Genomic DNA, 20,651 nt, shown 5'->3' on the forward strand with positions numbered 1-20,651 from the left:
CATATGGGACACCGGGATTCAAACCAACCACCTTTGGTCCTGGATCGGCTGCTTGCAAGGCAAACACCACTGTGCTATCTCTCCGGGCCCATATCTTTTATTTTTATGGGGGTTCTTTATTTTTTATTTTGGGATCAAATCTAGCAGTGCTCAGGGATTACTCAGGGTTCTGTGCTGAAGGCAAATGTCCTCCCTGCTCTGGCCTATTTCTTCTATCTTTGAAAATTGCTATGAACCCTTTCTGGATGAAGATACTCACCTTCTAACTAACATCAATGTAACTGAGATCTGTGTGTGTGTGTGTGTGTGTATGTGTGTGTGTGTGTGTATGTATGTGTGTGTGTGAGAGTGAGAGAGATAGAGAGATAGACAGAGTCTGTATGTTGTATTTGTCTGCCCTCTCCTTCCCTCTCCCCTATGTGGAGAAATATACAACTTACTGTGCATGCTCCAGGGAGAGCAGAGGAAGGGCCTCAGTGGTCCTGGGAGAGCTGGTGTGGGAGGACAGTGGAGGGCCTGGTCCTGCCAAATTCTGTGGGCCCAGTCCCTGCTGGAGCCACACTGTGTCCTCACGAAAGCAGGGCAATCTGACACAGTCTGTGGACACACACTCTTCCTGCCAGCTGGGACCTATAGGAAACTTGCTTTCCTGGACCCAGGGCTGTGTGGCCCATTCGCCATTTCCTGCTGTTGGGCTAAGAGCAGGCCTGGGCTCTTGAGGAGGGAGGCTGGCAAAAGACACTACTGGGAAGCCCCCAGAGCGGCCCATTTCTGTCTCCTCAGCATCAGCATTGTTCTGTTTGCTCCCCATGTGGACCTCAGAGAAGAGCACTGTCTTCCGGCTCTGCCTGGTGACCCCCACATCAGCCTCCCTAGCAGATAGCCCTTCAGGGGGGTGCAGACGAATAGGGGATGGGGAGAGAATGGGAAGCTCGCCCCCAGGCTTATTGTCAGGAGGTGAGGATGAGAGCCACAGGGTCCCAGTAGCCTGAGACACAAGCAAGGAAGCCTCTTGGTCCTCTGAGGACACTGTAAGGTCTTCAGCAGGGTGCTCTGTTCCTGTAGTCACAAGACTATACATAGCCTCATTCTGGGCCAGCTGCTGCTCTAGGGGAGAAGGCCCCTCATCGCTGGGATTCTCCAGGAGGGACACAGTAAGGGGAGCCATAAGCCCAGAGGCATATTCCGAGCTGAACTCCCCTCTGGAGCTTTCTCCCAGCGAAGAGTTGCCCAAGAGCACTGCTCTGGTCGAAGGAGTAGGACTGTCCTCACTTGTCTCTCTCACAGAGGTGCTGGCTGGATCCCTCTGCTCTGGGGATCCTGAAGTTGCAATGTGGGACAATGAGAAGGAGAAACTGTCCTCCTCCAGTCCCTGGTGTGGCTGCTCATTCCCAAAGGCTTCTGTGAGGCCAGCAGCAGGGCTACCACCTCTCACCTGGTTGTGTTCTGGGTTCCCCCGTGAGCCACAAGGCTTCTCTGCTGGGGAGTCTCTGGAAGGAGGGCCTAAGGATAAAGCATGTCCTACTCTGTGCCAGTCTCGGGGCACTTCCGCAGGCTTTACAGCAGCTCTTCTGGGGCTCCTGTGGTCTGAATAGTCCAGCCAGGGGCCCTGAAGAACCTTCTCATCACAGTCTCGCCTGGGGCTGAATGACAGACTCTGTCTCTGTTTGTCGAGGGAGCTCTCAGGCCCAGACTCACTCTGGTGAAGGAAAAAGGAATCTCTGTTTTCCTGGGGTTCTCTCTGATTGGGGGTCCTCTTGTTAGAGACATGGGAAAAGGAATCTTCACTGAAGTCGCTGTCATCCGGCTCCTCGGCAGGGGTGCCATCTGGGCTATCGCCATACGGGCTGAAGGGCGGCGAGGGCACAGGGTGGAGGTGGCCCACTTGGGCCCGGTACTGGCACAAGAGCTGCTCCAGGGGCTGGTAGCGGAGCTTCTGCTGCAGGAGGGGTGGCCGCTGGAATTGCTGGTGGTAGAAGCGCAGATGAGCCTCCCTCTCCTTCTGCTGTGAGGGGATGCTGCCCCATGAGCCACAGGCTGATCTGGTGCCTGCATGCCCCCTATCCTTGGCCACATGCTGGGCCTGGCTGAAGGTGAGCTCGCCCCGGGATACCAGCTGCTTTTGCACGGGCCGCACGGGCTGTACCTTGCGGCTTTTAGACGGCAGCTTCCCAGGTGCAGAGTCTCCCAAGCCTAGGGTAGCCTGGGCCCCAGATGGGCACTCAGAACAGGATGGTGCTGCTTTCTCTGCCCTCTTCTTGGGCAGTTGTCTGCCTGGCAAGCTTTCTTTTCCAGGGCTAGTCCGAAGGCCACCCTCGTGTGGAGGACTGGCTCTGGGATTGCCTTTTTTCCCAGGGACTTCCGGGACAGAAGTGAAAGGAATGTTAGGGTGATGACTGGTCAGTGGGTGGGCCTTTCCTCTGGTGGAGGAGGCAGGTGCCATTGTGACTGGTGGCTGAAGGCCCAGCTTGACTTTTTTTGGAGAACACTTGTCCCCTGGCAGTACCCCGGGAGAGCTCTGCATCCGTTTTGGTGATGCGTTCCCTGAGGCCTGACTCCTACCTGAAGCTGAGGAGCAGCACTTCATGCCTTTCTTTAGTTCTTTGACCCTGCAAAGGACAGATGCTGGTCAATAGGCTTTCCAGAGTGTTCAGAAAAATCATACACATGAATGCAAACCCTAAGGATTCAGAAGGAATCTGAGTCTACCTGGGGGAGAATATAGAAATGGGGAGATTCAGTAGGCTCTACCTCTCTTCAGTTAACTGGAAGAGCTGGAGGCTTCTTGAGGGGCACAAGCAGGCATTGGCAACCTGGAACCGCTATGTGAGGAACAGGCTGGGGAGGGGGAGCTGGGCACAGGGCATGCTCAAGAGCCAGGGTAACCCCTGAGCACTACCGGATATGGCCCAAAAAAACAAACAAAAAATTATGAAATGAGTAACTGCACCACAATATTCCAATGTTAGCTAATTATTCTGATAATAGGTAATTTTTTTTCTTCTGTCCGTCAAGTCTTTTGTTAAGGGTTCAGTTTATTTATTATTAGAGTTTTTGGGCTGTGGTTTTTTTTTTTGTTTTGTTTTGTTTTGTTTTTTGTTTAGTGTTTGTTTTTGGTTGGGGGTTACTCGTGGCTCTCTGCTCAGAAATCGCTCCGGGCAGGCTCGGGGGACCATATGGGATGCCGGATTTGAACCACCGTCCTTCTGCGTCTAAGGCAAACATCCTACCTGCATACTACCTGGGGAGGTAGCTCAAAGTTTAAAGTTCCTGCCCTTCTTAGAACCTCAATTCATTCTTTCTGCCACATTTCTGGGTCTCCTCAGGACCTAATAGCCATCAATTCACCTGGCAATTAATCTGTCTTCTATCCCTTATAATCAGAGTTAAAGCTGACCCATAGAAAACACATGGATCCTTCTCTCTAGAGAGACATTTCATTGCAACATATCATTTACATTCACTGTTTCACTGTTGGAGCAATCTTCCCATTACGAACTCCACACTCCCCTCACATTAGGGTCCCTGCTCCCAGGACAGATGACCAGTCTCAAGCGTGACTCGACTCACCGGTCAGCATATCGCAAAGTATTCAGGGTGTGCTCAGTGGCCATGTGACTGGGCGAGATGTTGGCAATCATGCAGGTTTTAGCATCACCAATGAAAGAATCCTTGAGGACCTGTCAGAAAGAGGCAGGTCAGTGAAATTAATGTAACAAAGAGCATCATAACTCCTTACTATAAGCAATGGTATCAGATCTCTTGTCGATAGAAAAGCAATTTGCAAAAGAAGTAAAATGATTAACAGATAAAAATGGCACTCGCTCACTAATCAAACAATGAAGTAAACTACAAAAAACACGCATTTTTGGCCATAAGATGAAGACATATTAAGCCTTGTCCTGGAAGTGTCTGAGGGAAGGGGAGCTCTCATGCAGCCACCCTGACAGGAAGCATGGGCACAGTCAGGGTCAAGTTGTGGGGAGGGAAGCTTGGCAGTACACAGCAGAATGAAAAACACACACACTTGGTTTGGCGAACATGCTTCCAGCATTTTATCCTAAAGTGATAACTGTTCAATAGATTAAAAACGACCACAGTTAAAAGGATATTTATTAAATTTTAACAGCATTTGAAAAATCTAAGAGTTTATAAACATAAGTTATAAGCCAAAAAGACTAAGTTATAAACCAAATACAATATAAACATTAAAAGTAATTATACATATTAATTTAGATATATGAAGAGATCTAAATTACCAATGAATAGAAAAGGAAGTTTTCTAGGCAAATCCATGCATTAAATTTTTCAACTGCACAGGGCGGTGCTCAGGCCTTACTCCTGGCTCTGCACTCAGGGTCACTCCTAGAGAGGCGAGGGCAGCCATCTGGGCTGCTGGGAACCAAATCTGGGTCAGTTGCATGTAAACGCCCTACTTGTTGTACTACTACTTCAGTGCATGAATATTTTGGCACATAAACTGAAAGATGTTGGGGCTGAGAGGCTCTCAGAGATTGCTTATTCTTTTTTTGGGGGGCCACACCCATTTGATGCTCAGGGATTACTCCTGGCTAAGCGCTCAGAAATTGCCCCTGGCTTGGGGGGACCATATGGGATGCCGGGGGATCGAACCACGGGGTCCTTCTTGGCGAGCACTTGCAAGGCAGATACCTTCCTCTAGCGCCACCTCTCCGGCCCTGAGATTGCATATTCTTTTTTTTTTTTTTTGGTTTTTGAGCCACACCCGGCAGTGCTCAGGGGTTACTCCTGGCTCTCTGCTCAGAAATAGCTCCTGGCAGGCACGGGGGACCATATGGGACACCGGGATTCGAACCAACCACCTTTGGTCCTGGATCGGCTGCTAGCAAGGCAAACGCCGCTGTGCTATCTCTCCGGGCCCAGATTGCTTATTCTTCTCTGTACTTATACTGTCTTCTTTCTACTGTTTTAATTAGTATATATAAATGGGGAGGCAATAAAACTGGTGCTCAGTAGCTAAACACACTTTGTGTGTGTGGTGGGTTTTGCTCCTAAAAGTGCTCAGGGAGGGGCCGGAGAGATAGCATGGAGGTAAGGCATTTGCCTCTCATGCAGAAGGTCATCGGTTTGAATCCCAGTGTCCCATATGGTCCCCCGTGCTTGCTAAGAGCAACTTCTGAGCATGGAGCCAGGAGTAACTCCTGAGCAACTGCCGGGTGAGACCCAAAAACCAAAAAAAAAAAAAAAAAAAAAAAAAAGTGCTCAGGGAACCAATGGCATTGGGGAACAAACCTGGACCTCCCATTTATATATGCTTTGCCCATGGATTGATCTCTCCAGCCTGGAATTAGTATTTTTAAAATTAATCAGGATTACATTACCTGGGAATGGGAAATGTGTTTTGGAAAATAATAGGGTCATTGTCGGACTTAGGACCAGTCGCTTATCACAACAATTTCCTACGGCCTGGGATCTAGCTCAATGGTAGGAGGAATTTCTGAGCACAGAGTCAGGAGTGACTGACCCCTGTGTGCTGTCGGGTTTCCCCCCCACCCCCCAAGAAGATACACTTTAATCCACAGATAGCTACATGAGCTTTTGCCCCATGTTCTGCAGTGCAACCAGTTCAGCATCTCAGAGCAAGCCCCTCTTAGAGAACAGATATTCTGGCCTAAAGCACATGCTACAGTGTCTCCTCCTTGAACATAGGGTTCAGGAAGAGAGGAAAGTGCCCCCCAATTCCTACATAGGCATCTAGTCAGAAACTTTCAGAGGTTAATCTAACAGCAATCAGTTTTCCATTAAAAACACAACCCAGAGGCTGGAGAGATAGCAAGTGGCCAACCCAGAACCAATGGTGGTTCAAATCCCAGCATCCCATATGGTCCCCCATGCCTGCTAGGAGCGATTTCTGAGCAGAGAGCCAGGAGTAACCCTCCAAACCAAAAACAAACACTAAACAAACAAAAAACAAAAACAAAAAAAACCCCACAGTCCAAAAACCCTAATAATAAACTGAACCCTTAACAAAAGACTTGACAGAAGAAAAAAAATTACCTATTGTCAGAATAATTAACTAACATTGGAATACTGTGGTGCAGTTACTCATTTCATAATTTTTTTGTTTGTTTTTTTTGGGCCATATCCTGTGGTGCTCGGGGGTTACCCCTGGCTCTGTGCTCAAAAATCACTCCTGGGAGGTTCTGGAGACCATATGGAATGCCAGGGATTGATCACGGGTCAATCCCCTGTTGGCTGCATGCAAGACAAATGCCCTAACTTCTGTGCTACTGCCCCATTTCATAATTTTGTTGTTGGTGTGGGCAAGGCAAACACCTTACCGCTATGCTATCGCTCCTGCCTTAATCTTTTTTTCTTTTAAAAAAATTTTAGCACCCCTAGAAGTGATCCCTAAATACAGAAGAGTAATCCTTGAGTACTCTTGGGTATGGCCCAAGAACCAAGAGAGAAAGGGGGGGAAGGAAGGAAGGAAGAAAGGAAGGAAGGAGGGAGGAAGGGAGAGAGGAAGGAAGGAAGGGAGGGAGGAAGGAAGAAGGGGGAGGAAGAAAAGAAGAAAAGGAGAGAGGAGAGGAAGGAAGCTTATTTCATAATTTAAATCACAATTTAAATCATAATTTAAATCATCCACGAATTTGTGTTAAAATTCCACCTTTAGGGCCTAGAGAGATAGCACAGAGGCGTTTGCCTTGCAAGCAGCCAATCCAGAACCAAAGGTGGTTGGTTTGAATCCCGGTGTCCCATATGGTCCCCCGTGCCTGCCAGGAGCTATTTCTGAGCAGACAGCCAGGAGTAACCCCTGAGCAACGCTGGGTGTGGCCCAAAAACAAAAACAAAAAAATTCCACCTTTACCTTGATTTATTATTGATTACATGAATCCTGTTAACTGCTGTTTCTGCATCTTACCAGACCTTTTTCCTCTTGATATAGATATATATCAAGATATATATGACTGGATATATATGAAGAAAACAATGATTTGTGTTTTTTTTTTGTTTTTTGTTTTTGTTTGTTTTTTGTTTTTTGTTTTTTGGGCCACACCCGGCGGTGCTCATGGGTTACTCCTGGCTGTCTGCTCAGAAATAGCTCCTGGCAGGCACGGGGGACCATATGGGACACCGGGATTCGAACCAACCACCTTTGGTCCTGGATCGGCTGCTTGCAAGGCAAACGCCGCTGTGCTATCTCCGGGCCCAGAAAACAATGATTTAAAACCACAAAGGAATTAAGTCAGAGGGAAAGCACAGAGATTGGGGTGCACATCTATTTTTTTTTCTTTTTGGGCCACACCCGGTGACGCTCAGAGGTTACTCCTAGCTATGCTTTCAGAAATCACTCCTGGCTTGGGGGACCATATGGGACGGTGGGGGATCGAATTGCGGTTCGTCCTAGGTTAACGAGTGCAAGGCAAATGCCCTACTGCTTGCGCCACCACTCCAGTCCAGGGGGTGTACATTTTACACACACAGCTGATCCCAATTTCATCCTCTGCATCACAATGGTCCCTAAGCATTGCTGTGTGCGGCCCTGGAAGCCATTAGATGAATCCCTGATGAAACCCTGAGGTCCCAGGCACCAAGGTGTGGCCCAGGTAATCCCTGTCACCACAGAGTCTGAGAGCAGCACCATATCCTCAGATCCTTGCATTGAACTGCCACTTGGTTGACTGAGAATCACCAGGAGGGAACCTTGGACCTTTTGAGCACCACTTAAGGAGTAAATTTTTAAAAAATAAGTAAAACCACAAAGGTCGGGGTGTGAGAAAGAGTACAGCAGGTAAGATACTTTCAGGATGCCAACCTGGGTTTGATCTTTGGCACCACATTTGGTCCTCCAAGCTCCACCAGGAATGATCTTGAGCACAGAGCCGAAGTAAGCACTTTTGGAGGGTGTAGACCAAAAATAACAAATCACAGGGGGTGGAGTAAGCTCATAGGACTGGATTGCATGCTTTGGACTTTGGCAACACATGGCTGCCTGAACACTGGTGGTAGTGGTTAGAATTAAAAAAAAAAAAAAAAAAGCATAACAAAATACTGCCTCCCACCCCAAGAAACCCAAGACAAATCACAGAGGCAGTCATAGTGCTTGTTCTCTGATTTTCTTTTCTTTTCTTTTCTTTTTCTTTTTTTTTGGTTTTTGGGCCACACCCAGCGTTGCTCAGGGGTTACTCCTGGCTGTCTGCTCAGAAATAGCTCCTGGCAGGCACGGGGGACCATATGGGACACCGGGATTTGAACCAACCACCTTAGGTCCTGGATTGGCTGCTTGCAAGGCAAACACCGCTGTGCTATCTCTCCGGGCCCTGTTCTCTGATTTTCACATCACCAGATGGCTTGGCCATCTTTCCCATGTCAAACACCCATCTTGCTCTTTTTTAAATTTTTTTTTTTTATTTTTGGGCCACACCCTGTGATGCTCAGGTTACTCCTGGCTATGTGCTCAGAAATCGCTCCTGGCTCTGGGACCATATGGGATGCCGGGGGATCAAACCAAGGTCCATCCTAGATTGGTAAATCTGTGCTATTGCTCAGGCCCCTAAAACTGCAATGTTTTATCTTAAAACACTTTTCTAAAAAAAAACAAGAACGAAAATAACACTGACCTTCTAATATAGTCAAGAAAGTAAAAATGACCATCTTCAAAAGCTCTGGGACTGAAGTGAGAGTACAGTAGGCAGGATGCTTGCTTTAAAAGCAGTTGGCCTTTGGGCCAGAGCTATCGCACAGCAGCAGGACGTTTGCCTTGCACGTGGACAACCTGGGATGGACCCGGGTTAGATCCCCAGCATCCCATATGGTCCCTCGAGCCTACCAGGAGCGATTTCTGAGCGCAGAGCCAGTAGTAACCCCTGGGTGCTGCTGAGTGTGCCATCCCCCACCCCCAAATAAAAGCTTTAGGCCCAGAACTGATTCCCAGGACCATATATGGTGCCGCCAACCCTACCAGGAATGATTCCTGAGCACTGCTGAATATTGCTCCAAAACCAACCAAAGCAAAAAAATCCCAGAGGCCTTACAAAATCAAATTTTCTTTTCATTGGAAATAAGAAGAAAGCTTTGGGAATTGATCAGGCCAGAGCTGTTGCCTGTACAGGAGCCCTAAACTCAGGCACCACATGTCTGACATAAGCCTTCCTTGCTTATTGGCAACAAAAGTTCTGTGGAAGGAAAAATGAAGGAAGAAGGAACAAATGAGTGAGAGTCCAAAGCTCCCTGTGACTTTACCTGAGTTAATTTACTTTGCCTGAAGGGAGTGTGGGTATGCTCCTGATCCAATGCTCGTATACATTCCTTTAGCTGTAAAGTGGGAGAATAACAAGCATGTCAAACATCAGATATTAAGCAGAAAGTCACAGACTGGATTTTCTTAAATCATACTCAGGAGTGCAGAGAGATAATACAGTGGATAGGGCACTTTCCTTGCAGGCAGCTGATCCAGGCTCAATCACTGGCACCCCAGATAGTCCCACAGGGCCTACCAGAAGTGATCCCTGAATGCAGAGTTGGGAGTAAGCCCTGGCTTCAAAACCAAAATTTAAAAAGAATCACATTCAGGTAAGCCTCCAAAAGGAACTCATCAAGAATGCCTAATAGTTTGTCAACAAGAAAACTATAGGCTAGAAAACCTTACCTTTTGCTGTGTCAAATTTAGCAGCCTATTGTTAGCTATAGGACCTATAGTTAGCCCCAGAGTGGGAATAGACCCACTCAAGGTAGCTTCCCCCAGCTCAAGCCCAAGCTTGTACCTCTCAGCTTCTCACACTCTTTTCAACTCAGGTAAAGAAAAGAACTATTCCTGATATCCAGGGATCACTCCTAGTGATACTCGGAGAAACATATGGTGTGGAGGACTGAACTATGGGCTGCAGGTGCAAGGCAAGTGCTTTAACCTCTGTACTATTTCTACCAGCCCCTCATCTCTAATTTAAAGCAGGGTCTGTAACCCAAAGGGAGGGCCGTGTCACCTGTCCCCAGGTAGGACCCCTGAAAGAAGTGTTTGTGAGTCATAACTGAAACCAGCAGAAACCCAGAGACAGATGCTAAGAGAAGGCAATATGCTCATCAGTAAGAGTGGGTCTGGGGACAGAGGAGATGATCTATGTCTGTCTATGCAGTGAGGCAGTAAAGGAAAAAGAAGAGAAAGAGGAAGAGCCAGCACTGGGAACACACTAAGAGCAGTTCAGTTCTATAAAGGCCTAATGTCAAAAATTAATTAGGTGGGGCTGGAGTGATAAGTGGGAGGGCATTTGCCTTGCATGTTGCCAATCCAGGACAGAACTGGGTTCGATCCTCAGCATCCCATATGATCTCCTGAGCCTGCCAGGAGTGATTTCTGAGTGCAGAGCCAGGAGTGGCTCCTGAGCGCTGCCGGGTGTGACCCAAAAACCCGAAGAAAAAAAAAAAAAAAAGAAAAAAGTAACTCAGTGACTACCTAAAGAAATCATTCAGTGACTACAAAAGTCCTTCTATGTTCCTAATTGCCAAGGAGTGATCAGTGAAAGGCAGAAGAGAAGGGAAGAGTACCTAGACTTTTGAAGAATCTGAGTGGCCTCCATGCCAAGTTGGGAAGTTCACTCAGAGTATAACCTAGTGCTAGTAATTCACCTCTCCCTTCACCACTCCCGTTGTGGAAAGAGGCAACATCTCTCAGATGTTTTTTTAAAGTTGTTTTTTTAATTCAGGTGTTTTTTTTTTATTCCCTTTTTAAAGGAATTTTTTAAGTGTTTCTCTGTTCTCAGGAATCACTCCTGATAGGGTTAGGAGGAATGTATGGAGTGTCAGGGATTGAACCCAGGTCAGTGGCATGCAAGGCAAACACCCCACCTGCTCCATCCCTCAGCTGGTGGGTTTTTTTTTTTTGTTTGCTTGTTTTTGGGCTACACCAGGGGCCACTCTTAGGGGTTACTCCTGGTTCTGTGCTCAGAAACTGCTCCTGGCAGGCTTGGGAGACCATATGGGATGCTGGGAATCAAACCCAGGTCTGTCTTGGGTTGGCCGCATGCAAGGCAAATGCCCTACCCATTGTGCTATCTTTCCGGTAGTTGAGTTTTTTTGTTTTTGATTTTTTTTCCGGTCAGCTGAGTTTTTTAATTCAAAATTTCTAAACAACTTACAGCCAAAAGACTCTGGTTTATTTCGGCACCTTCCATCTTTGTTTGTCTGTCTGAGTCCCTGGCATCTGCTGCTCTTTCACTGCCAGCCAAGTCGATAAAAGAGATCCTAGAGAAAACACACAGGAAGGGTTATACTTCTTTAGAACATGGGCTGGTTTTTACTTTGGTCAGTATTTTGTAACTGCAGGAAGAAATTAACACTAGCCCATCCTCAGGAAAGAAAAGACATTGTTGTCAGCCTTCCAAAAAATGTGGCAAGATCTGTCAGCTGTGGCAGGCACTGTTCACTCAGACACTTCTGCTGGTTTTCCATCATTTGTGAGAAGTATGTCTAAAATTAATAAAACATTCTTTCCATAAAGCTAAATGACCACAATGCAAATCACTTAGGTGACCAGTTAGATAATTAAATAGAAACTTTTGTGGGCTGCTTTCCAGCCCCTCATCCCCCAAAGAAAGAAAGAAAAGACTCATTACTCAGAGGTGTGATAGGCTCATCTATCAGCATGGCAGAGTTTGCTAAGATAGCACCAGGGAAGCAGTGAATGTATCCAATTGTCTTATGGCTTCTTTCAAGAAGGATGGATTAATTTTCTTTTTCTTTTCTTTTCTTTTTTCTTTTTTTGCCTGTACACTCTCTGAGAAGTGTATCCTACTATTCTTCTGCTGACATTGTGTTTCATGTTAGAAGTAATCAATGTCCCTTTTAATAACTTAGGGTTGACCAACAATAGGTCATTACTTCACAGTTAATCAGTGAATGGCACTTTCAACCAATGATTCATTTTAGGGCTAATAACACTGCTCTAAATCCCTGAAATAAAGAACTTCATCACAGCAGGGTGTCCTGTTGTTGATGACACATATTTCAAAGTCACGTTAGGGAAAGGCGGACAATGAAATTCCCTGCATATTTCCAGCTCACCTGCCAAATGTCCTCTTGGCTGAATCTTTGATCTGTATTTGGATGATAGCGTGGGAGCGGGAGGAATCTGCATTAACTCCAGTGGCCCCGGTGCTCCGCTCCTTGCTGCCTTTCAGGATCACCTGAAGAGAAAAGTCACAGTGTGGCCTCCCCAAGGAGTAAACAAAGGGTCTCTGGCTCCAAAGAATTGGCTAAGTGTAGGAGAGGCTAGATATATAACTTTGTCAGTATACTGTAGTATTTTTTTACCCCTCCATGTGGAAAGCTGCCTAAACACTAAATCATGTAGAATAAGTACCCAACAGCAATGAAAACAATGTGGAATACTAATCTTGGGGGAGAACATTCGATAGCTCAGAGCTAATTTACTTCTTGATCTCATATGCTCTTTTTAATATCTTTGATGGATTTAACCTGACTAAAATCCCCAGGGTATAACTTGGCTACAAAGCGAAGTCTCATAATACCCATCTATCTTAGTAACTGAAACAAAGGACAGAAAAGTGAATCATGGAATGACTGATCACATCCACCTGTTCTACCAGAATGCGCCAAGTCTGATGTATAGGAACATGAACATGATGAGTTATCGCAAATTTCCATAAGCCCATAATTTCCCTTGAGATCAGTGCCCCCCAAATTGGAATGAAAAAAAAAAGTGGGTCCCTCTGGATATGGGAAAGAGAAGGTAAAGTCTTAGGGCTGATCTTTGGTCAGTAAAAAGTCACATATTAAAACATCCTCATCTGGGATAGAGGGAAAAGTATAATTGAGGTTCAAGAAAGTAAAAAAAGGAGAGACAGTATAAGGAGTAAGGTGCTTGTATATTGCTGTCCCGGTTTGATCCCCTAAGCATCACTGAGAGTGGCCTAAGCAGCACCATATCCTCAGGCTCCAGCATTAAACTGTCGGTCTAATTAGTGGCAAGAGTTTAGCTAAATATATGGAATCACCTTGAAAATCACTAGTCCCCTTCCCTCTCCTTCTCAAATTATCCTTTGGTAACTGGGCAAATCTCCATCCTTTAAACAAATTGTGTTATATGAGAAGTGAACATGAGTCCTGCAGTAATATAAAATGAGATAACTGCTGAATTCTATGGCAATGGAAAACATTCAGGAACGTAATAATAGGAATACTAGATATGGAACTGGACAGATAGCTAGGGAGTTAAGACAAATGTTAAACAACTGATGTTTGATCCCCAGCACCACAAAATTTCCACAGCACTATTAGGCGTGGCCATGAGACCCCTTAGCTATGGTTAGTGTGGCTCAGAGAATCTTCAAGCAGTACTACATCCTTGTGCCCTTGCACTGAACTATTAGCACAGTTGGCTAAGAATTGCTGGAAGGTGGTTTCCCCATCCCTCTCTCTTCAAAAAATATAAAAAAGATAGATATGACAAAAGGAGTTAGCATTACTCTAAGCATTTTATGTGCTTGATCATCTTTCCTTCTCTCCCACCCATCCCAATCACTTACTGTTCATCTACAAATTTCAGGCCCAGAAAGATAAAGGACAGATTCAAGGACATTTGGTGCTGGGATCTATTAATACAGCTTTAATCATCAAGCTTCAAGCACTTCAGAACCTGAGGCACTTGTGCAGCTAAGTCTCTATCGCCCATAGATAACTGAAGACTTGTCTGGAAGAAATTTTTGCTCTTGGGGCTAGAGCGATAACAAAGGGGTAGGGCATTTGTCGTGCATGCGGCAGACTTGAGACGAACCTGGGTTTGATTCCCATCTTCCCATATGCTCCCATATGGTCCCTTGAGACTGTCAGGAGCAATTTCTGAGCGAAAAGCCTGAGCACCGCTCCGTGTGGCCCAAAACCTAAATAAATATTTAAAATTAAAAAAAAACAAAAAACAAAAAACTGACAAATCACTGTAACAATTGATGATAAAAAGCCCCATTAATCTCCAGAGAGACAGAACTCTGACCCAAATCTATGAAGGGAGAGGAGTCAGAAGTCCTGGTAAAGGCAGGGAGATTCTGGGCCTCCCTTATTGGAATGGGTCGAAAAAGAAGCTACTATGAAATCTCTGGGTGGGCCTCCACCAGAAAATTCAGCAGCCTTCACCCACAACCAATAGCTTCAGGGCAGAAAATATGGCCCAGATCTTCTACTAAGCCTCAGGGGAAAAAAATGATGCCTGCTGACTACTTTCCAGGTAGTCTGGTCCAGGCTGAAAACTCTGAGGCTTTCTCAGAATGATTGGGGACAGATTCCCCCTTTCTGAATGAAACCACAGCAGTCCACAGTCACATCCTCTAACAGAAAAGGCCCATCTGGGGTTGGAAAGATAGCCTGAGTTCGATTCCCAGAATCCCATATGGTCCCCACAAGCCTGCCAAGAGTGATTTCTGAGTGCAGAGCCAGGAGTAACCCCAGAGCGCTGCTGGATGTGGCCAAATAAACAAAAACAAACAAAAACCAACCAAACAAACAGAAATGGCCCAGCTACACAACTTAACTTTATCAAATTTTATCAGACTTTATCAAACCATCAAACTTGTTCCAGATCCTGACCGTGCGGCTACAAGTGGATGCTCAACACCTCAAAATTTTGTAGTAGGATCACAGCAAACCTGATGGGAAAGTTACACTGAAGAACACCAAGCCTAATGAGCCTAAACAGTAACACAGTAGGCTCAACTGGCACCAAGCACAGCCTAGTAAATCTTTAGACAATGACTTTAGTAATACCATGAAGAGATATAACAATTATTTCAATTGGACTCATTGATTTGAGTTTTGATATTCCTTTTGTCTTTGTGTTGTAACAAACAATATGAAGTAAATCTGTACCTGCAAGGGGGTAGGCTATGATGGTAGGTGGGAAACTGAGGACACTAGAGGGAAGGTCTAGTGATGGTGAGACTGGTGTTTGAATATTTAATGCCCGAAGCAACTCTATTATGAACAACTTGGTAAATCATGGTGTTATAATAAAAACTTTTAAGAAAAAAAAAAGGCTGCTAATAGAACAGGCAGGCAACAGTGGCACTCGCTGTTAGCCTGAGAGCCATCTGTAAGGATGACATAGCAAGAGAGCACCTGAGAGTGACACTTGAGCAAAAACAGAGAGGATACCTGAGTAAACTTGAACAGTGATATCTGAGACAAGGTGAAAGGCTGACACCCAGTAAGTGCTGTTGTTTCAAGTCACTAAATGTTGATGAGGATAGCTGGGTCAGATTGCCTGAATTTATCTGAACTTTCCACCTTGATCCGGGCTGGCTTCCATCTTGTACAGCTTTCTATACTATAAACTTAGGGAATCAATGGCAATAATAGAATTATATACCGACAAGAAACATCTGTTGTCTATTTTCCTAGGCAATATCACTTAGGCTAGAGCAGAGCCCTAAGCTCTGTCAGGGTATAGGGCTGATTGGTTTAGGCTTCACTTATGCCACAATTATGCTAAAGATAAAGGACTCCTCCTCCTGTTTCCTTCTTTGTGGCCATTAAATTGGACTAATTTCTGATGACAAATCTTCATGTGGACCAACTTTCTGAAACTTCCAACCAAATAAAGGGGTGGGGTGAAGAAGGTAGGGACCCCAAGGAACAGGTGTGTGAAATAATTTCCTTATAACTAGAGAGCAGAGGAGGGCTGGATGGGTTAAAACTAGCTTCAGTCTCAGGGAGTCCCTACAACCCTTTGAACACACTCTGCAGTCAATTTTAACAGTCACTGCTTGGGAATCTTGACTAAGGTGATTCTCGAAAATAGTCAACTCACAAGCTGAGGATAAGGATACTTAGATCTGGGATCTGAGAACCCAGGAATCTAAAAATCATAGAAATAAGAGGTCACAGTCCTTAAGTAAAATTTATTTTTCCTATAAAAAGTTAAAAATTACATATCCCCTTGCCATTTCACATCCCAAATGCAAGGGTGACACTGCTCTGAAGGTGGGTCTTGTCAATTATTCAACCTGCCCAACCTGTCTGTGTCTTTCTCCTTGATTCGGTTTGCTAAACATACTAGAGGAATGACTAACATGGCTACAGTTAGTATTGATTGGAGAGCTATTAAAACATTATCAAACATTGGGCTGGAGTGATAGGGCAGCGGTATGACATTTGCCTTGCACGCGGCTGACCCACGACAGGCCTCGGTTCAATCCCTGATGTCCCATATGGTCCTCCGAGCCTGCCAGGAGCGATTTCTGAGCACATAGCTGTGAGTAACCCCTAAGCACTACCGGGTGTGGCCCCAGAACAAACAAACAAACAAACAAAACAAATAAATATTATCAAACATTAAGGGTGCCAGTAGAAATATAAAATAGCTATCTTGGAAAGAACTTTGACTGTTTTTCAAAAAAAGTCTGATCCTGGGGCCGGAGATACAGCACAGTGGTAGGGCGTTTGCCTTGCAAGCACAAACCCAAGACCAAAAATGGTTTAAATCCCACATCCCATATGGTCCCCTGAGTCTGCCAAGAGTGATTTCTGAGCAGAGAGCCAGAAGTAACCCCTGAGTGCTGCCGGGTGTGGCCCAAAAAAACAAACAAACAAAAAAGTCTGATCCAGGGGGTGGGCACTTGTCTGGCTACCTGCCCAGTTTTATCCCCCGGCATCCCTGAACACACCGCCAGGAGTGATCCTTGTGTGAAGAGCCAGGAGTAAGCCCTAAGCACTGCAGGATGTGTGGCCCAAAAACAAAAACAAAATAAAATCTTATGATGAAATAAAAAAGACACAAAAAAAACAGAAAATGAGAGAAAACTGTTATACTACAATACACAAATTAATAAGAAAATGACAACTCCCAAATAGACAAGATCTGTACTGACATTTCTAAAGAGGAAGTCTCAAGGATTAAAAATATGAGAAATAAAGATATTATTAAAAATATGAGAAATGATTCACTTTCATTTGCAATTAGCAAAGTGCAAATTAAAACCACAATACAATTAAGGTCATATCCTGACTGGGATTAAAATAAAAATCTAACACTTTGTGTGGGGAGACTGAAAAGCTGAATGGCTCATATCCCATATATGGAATTTATATCACTTTGGAAAATAGCTGGCATCATCGAATAAAGATAAAGATAAAGATATGCAAAGCCTCTGACCAAATCACTTCATAATTAGACACATCTTACTCTAGAGCTCTCATGTGCTGTGTCCTGAAGTACATGCAGAAAGACACATTGTTTAGAAAAACCATCAAGTAGAAACAAAGATTAATGAATAGAATGGATAAAATATGTTCTATTCATATGGCAATATTATAGCATATGCAAAAACATGTATATGAAATGCAAAAGTATAATGTTGAGCAAAAGAATCAAAACATGAAACAATGAAATTCTATTCTTACAAAGTTAATGAATAGGTGAAAACTGAGCTATATGATACTAGATGATGATATAGGTGGTAAAACTATAGTAAAGAACAAGAAAATGATTAGATAAATGCACAAAAATAGGGAGTATGATTGGAAAGTTGTACAGGCACTTATGGGGTGTTACAGTGCTCTACTTCTTTAAATGCACAGTGGATTTTGAGGGTGCTTTTTTTCTTTGAACTGCACACACTTTGGTTTTATGCATTTTCCTGTACAGTTTATTTTTCCCAATTAAAAAAGTAAAGTTATTATCACTGTTGTTTGGGGATTTTGGGGCCATATAGCAATGTTCAGGAGTTCTTCCTGATTCTGTACTCAGGGATCATTATTGGCAGTGCTTGGGAAACCATGTGGGGTCCCAGGGGGTTGAACACAGGTAGGTCACATGCAAGACAAAACTCTTCCCACCCTCTTATTTTATATTTTTAACTAAGAAAAAAAAAGACCCTAATGATATAATGTAAAAAAAAAAAAAGGGTTAAAGGTTACTGCATTAAAGAAAGGTTCAGGGGCCGGAGCAGTGGTGAAATGGTAAGGTGTTTGCCTTGCACACAGATGACCTAGGACGGACCGAAGTTCGATCCCCTGGCATCCCATATGGTCCCCCAAGCCAGGAGAAATTTCTGAGCAAAGAGCTCAGAGGAGTACCCCTCAGTATCCCTGAGTGTCACCAGGTATGGCCCAAAAATCAAAACAAAAAGAAAAGAAAAAAAAAGAAAGGTTCATCAGAAGTATATCCTTACATAATAAATGCTAAGAATGGAAAACAACAACAACAACAACAACAACACACACAAACAAAAACAAAAACCAAATCTGGTGCATATATCTCAGGGAGTTTATTTAGTAAGAGGGATCTTTATTTTATTTTGAAATTTTTCAGGGGAGAGGAGTGGCAAATCCAGTAGCATTCAGGGCTTATTCCTGCTCTGAGTTCAGAATCACTCCAGGCAGGCTCAGAGGATTATATAGGGTACTAGGAATCAAAACTGGATTGGCTAAGTGGAAGAGTCCAGTGCCTTACCTGCTGTATGCCATTCTGGCCCCCAAGAAGCATCTTTATTTTTCTTTATTCTTTTTTTTTTGTTTTTTTTTTTTGGGGGGGGGGCCACACCCATTTAATGCTCAGGGGTTACTCCTGGCTAAGCGCTCAGAAATTGATCCTGGCTTGGGGGGACCATATGGGACGCTGGGGGATCGAACTGTGGTCCTTCCTTGGCTAGCACTTGCAAGGCAGACATCTTACCTCTAGCACTACCTCACTGGCCCCGGCATCTTTATTTTTCTATCTTGCCTTTTTAGTTTGTTTGGATCATTCTTGATTCTGCTCTCATAATATACTCCTGACAGGCTTGGGGAAACATAGATTGCCAGGGATTGAACCGGGTCAGCTTGTATGCAAGGCAAATGTCCTACTTGCTGTACTGTGCTATCGCCCTTGCTTTTTTTTGTTTGTTTGTTCGTTTTTGGGTCACACCTGGTAATGCTCAGGGGTTACTCCTGCCTCTTTGCTCAGAAGTTGCTCCTGGAAGGCTTGGGGAACCATATGGGATGTCGGGAATCTAACTGGGGTTTGTCCTGGGTTGGCCGCGTGCAAGGCAAATACACTCTACTACCATGCTACCGCTCTAGCCCCCTATATAAGGCATATTTTAAGGCCAAAGAGATAACTCAGGGAGCTAACAAAGATAACAGAGATCTCTGTTCAATTACTAGCACTGCATGGTTTCCCGAGCTCTACAAGGAGCAATTCCCAAGTATGGAGCCAAGAAAGCCTTGAGCATTGCAATGTTGTTTAAAAACCAAAAACATATCTTATTTAATATTTTTAGAAGCAAGAGATGTGGTTTTCTTGCATGTGTGTGTAATTAAGTTCATAGAAACAGAGCAAACTGGCAGTTACCAGAGATTATGGGGGAAAGGGAAATGAGTTATTAGTGTTTAATGGGTACAGCATTTCAGTGCAAGATGAAAAAAATTCTGTTCCACAACAATGCAAATATACTGTACAAATAAAAAAAATTACATTAAAAAAAAGTGACTGCCTTGTACACAGTTGTCCCTGTTTGATCCCTTGATCCCTGGCACGCTATTAGGTTTACCTAGCACCACCATGAGTTATCCTTGAGCACAGAGCCAAGAAGTCCTGAGTACTGTTGAGTGTGAATAACACTCCCCCCAGACCCCCCACAAAGAAAAGAAAAAGGAAATTACCTCTAAGAGGAATTCCACACTATCCACCTGGAGTTCCCGCAGTCCTATGATCTGCACCACGTGTTTGCTATCTTCTCTTGCGAAGAGTCTGTCAATGCAAGAACAAGGTTGGTGTGGCTGAGTCACTGAGATGGACTTTGCTTTTGTCTCCCCCAGAACACTTTATCACTGCCTCCTTACACAGAAATTCTTGACAAATTGAGGTATATTCTCCACCATCCCACACCCATTCCTCCACTTCCTGTTACTAGCCCCAAACTTCAGGATGGTTCTTGATTACCATCAACATTTTATTTTTAAATTCAGCATTTTTGATTATATTTTCTTTTTTTGTTTTTTTCTTTTCTTTTCTTTTCTTTTTTTTTTTTTTTGGTTATATTTTCAAGAATGAACATTTATGTGTGAGCGCCTGAATTCATTTCAATTCCTGGCACCTTACTTCCATGCTATTTCTCCGGACATTTATTTATTTATTTATTTATTTATTTATTTATTTATTTATTTATTTATTTATTTATTTTTAAACCAGTGGTTTTAAACCTTTTCAAAACTGCAGACTGGCATGATGCATAAACCAGTGGTTGAAGACCACTACCTTAGGCCTACATGTAAGGTTATGTAATGATAATGGTCTACCATCAACATTAAACCAAATCAACTAAGGGGCATGCAGTGAACACTACATGAATAAGTCCCCTTGCCTCAGTCTATACTATATGTAAGGTTCCAAATGTTGATAAAATACTGGAGAAAAATAGCCTTACTAATGTTCAAGATCTCCCAGAAGATAATTCTATGGAAACAGTTAAGACTTTTGGTCTGAAAGAAGTAGCTGGTATTCTAAACATCCCTAGACTCATGTCCATGCCCAGAAAGATTCCTAAGTGACAGCATTAAATATACCACTAGGTTTTTAAAATCCTCTAAAAGTATTTCTATCACTTTTTATGCAAGGGTATAAAGTTTTTTATTTTCTGCTTTTAAAAACTAATATAGAATGCTGGAGCAACAGTACAGCAAGT

The 20,651-nt window shown here is 44.1% G+C and overlaps 1 protein-coding gene across 1 annotated transcript in view; it reads right to left on the bottom strand.

Moving 5' to 3' along the window:
* Positions 1-20,651, bottom strand: part of KIF24 (kinesin family member 24) — a 45,934-nt gene that overhangs the window by 2,057 nt on the left and 23,226 nt on the right. Inside the window, exons 5-10 of the mRNA XM_049772960.1 lie at positions 19,630-19,717; positions 12,040-12,161; positions 11,115-11,220; positions 9,226-9,297; positions 3,571-3,680; positions 441-2,609 (exon numbers count right to left, since the gene is read on the bottom strand). Coding sequence (XP_049628917.1) covers positions 441-2,609; positions 3,571-3,680; positions 9,226-9,297; positions 11,115-11,220; positions 12,040-12,161; positions 19,630-19,717 — 2,667 coding nt within the window. The remainder of the gene's footprint in view (positions 1-440; positions 2,610-3,570; positions 3,681-9,225; positions 9,298-11,114; positions 11,221-12,039; positions 12,162-19,629; positions 19,718-20,651) is intronic.

The sequence above is a fragment of the Suncus etruscus genome, chromosome 1 (assembly GCF_024139225.1).
Source record: "Suncus etruscus isolate mSunEtr1 chromosome 1, mSunEtr1.pri.cur, whole genome shotgun sequence".
NCBI classification, from domain to species: Eukaryota; Metazoa; Chordata; class Mammalia; order Eulipotyphla; family Soricidae; genus Suncus; species Suncus etruscus.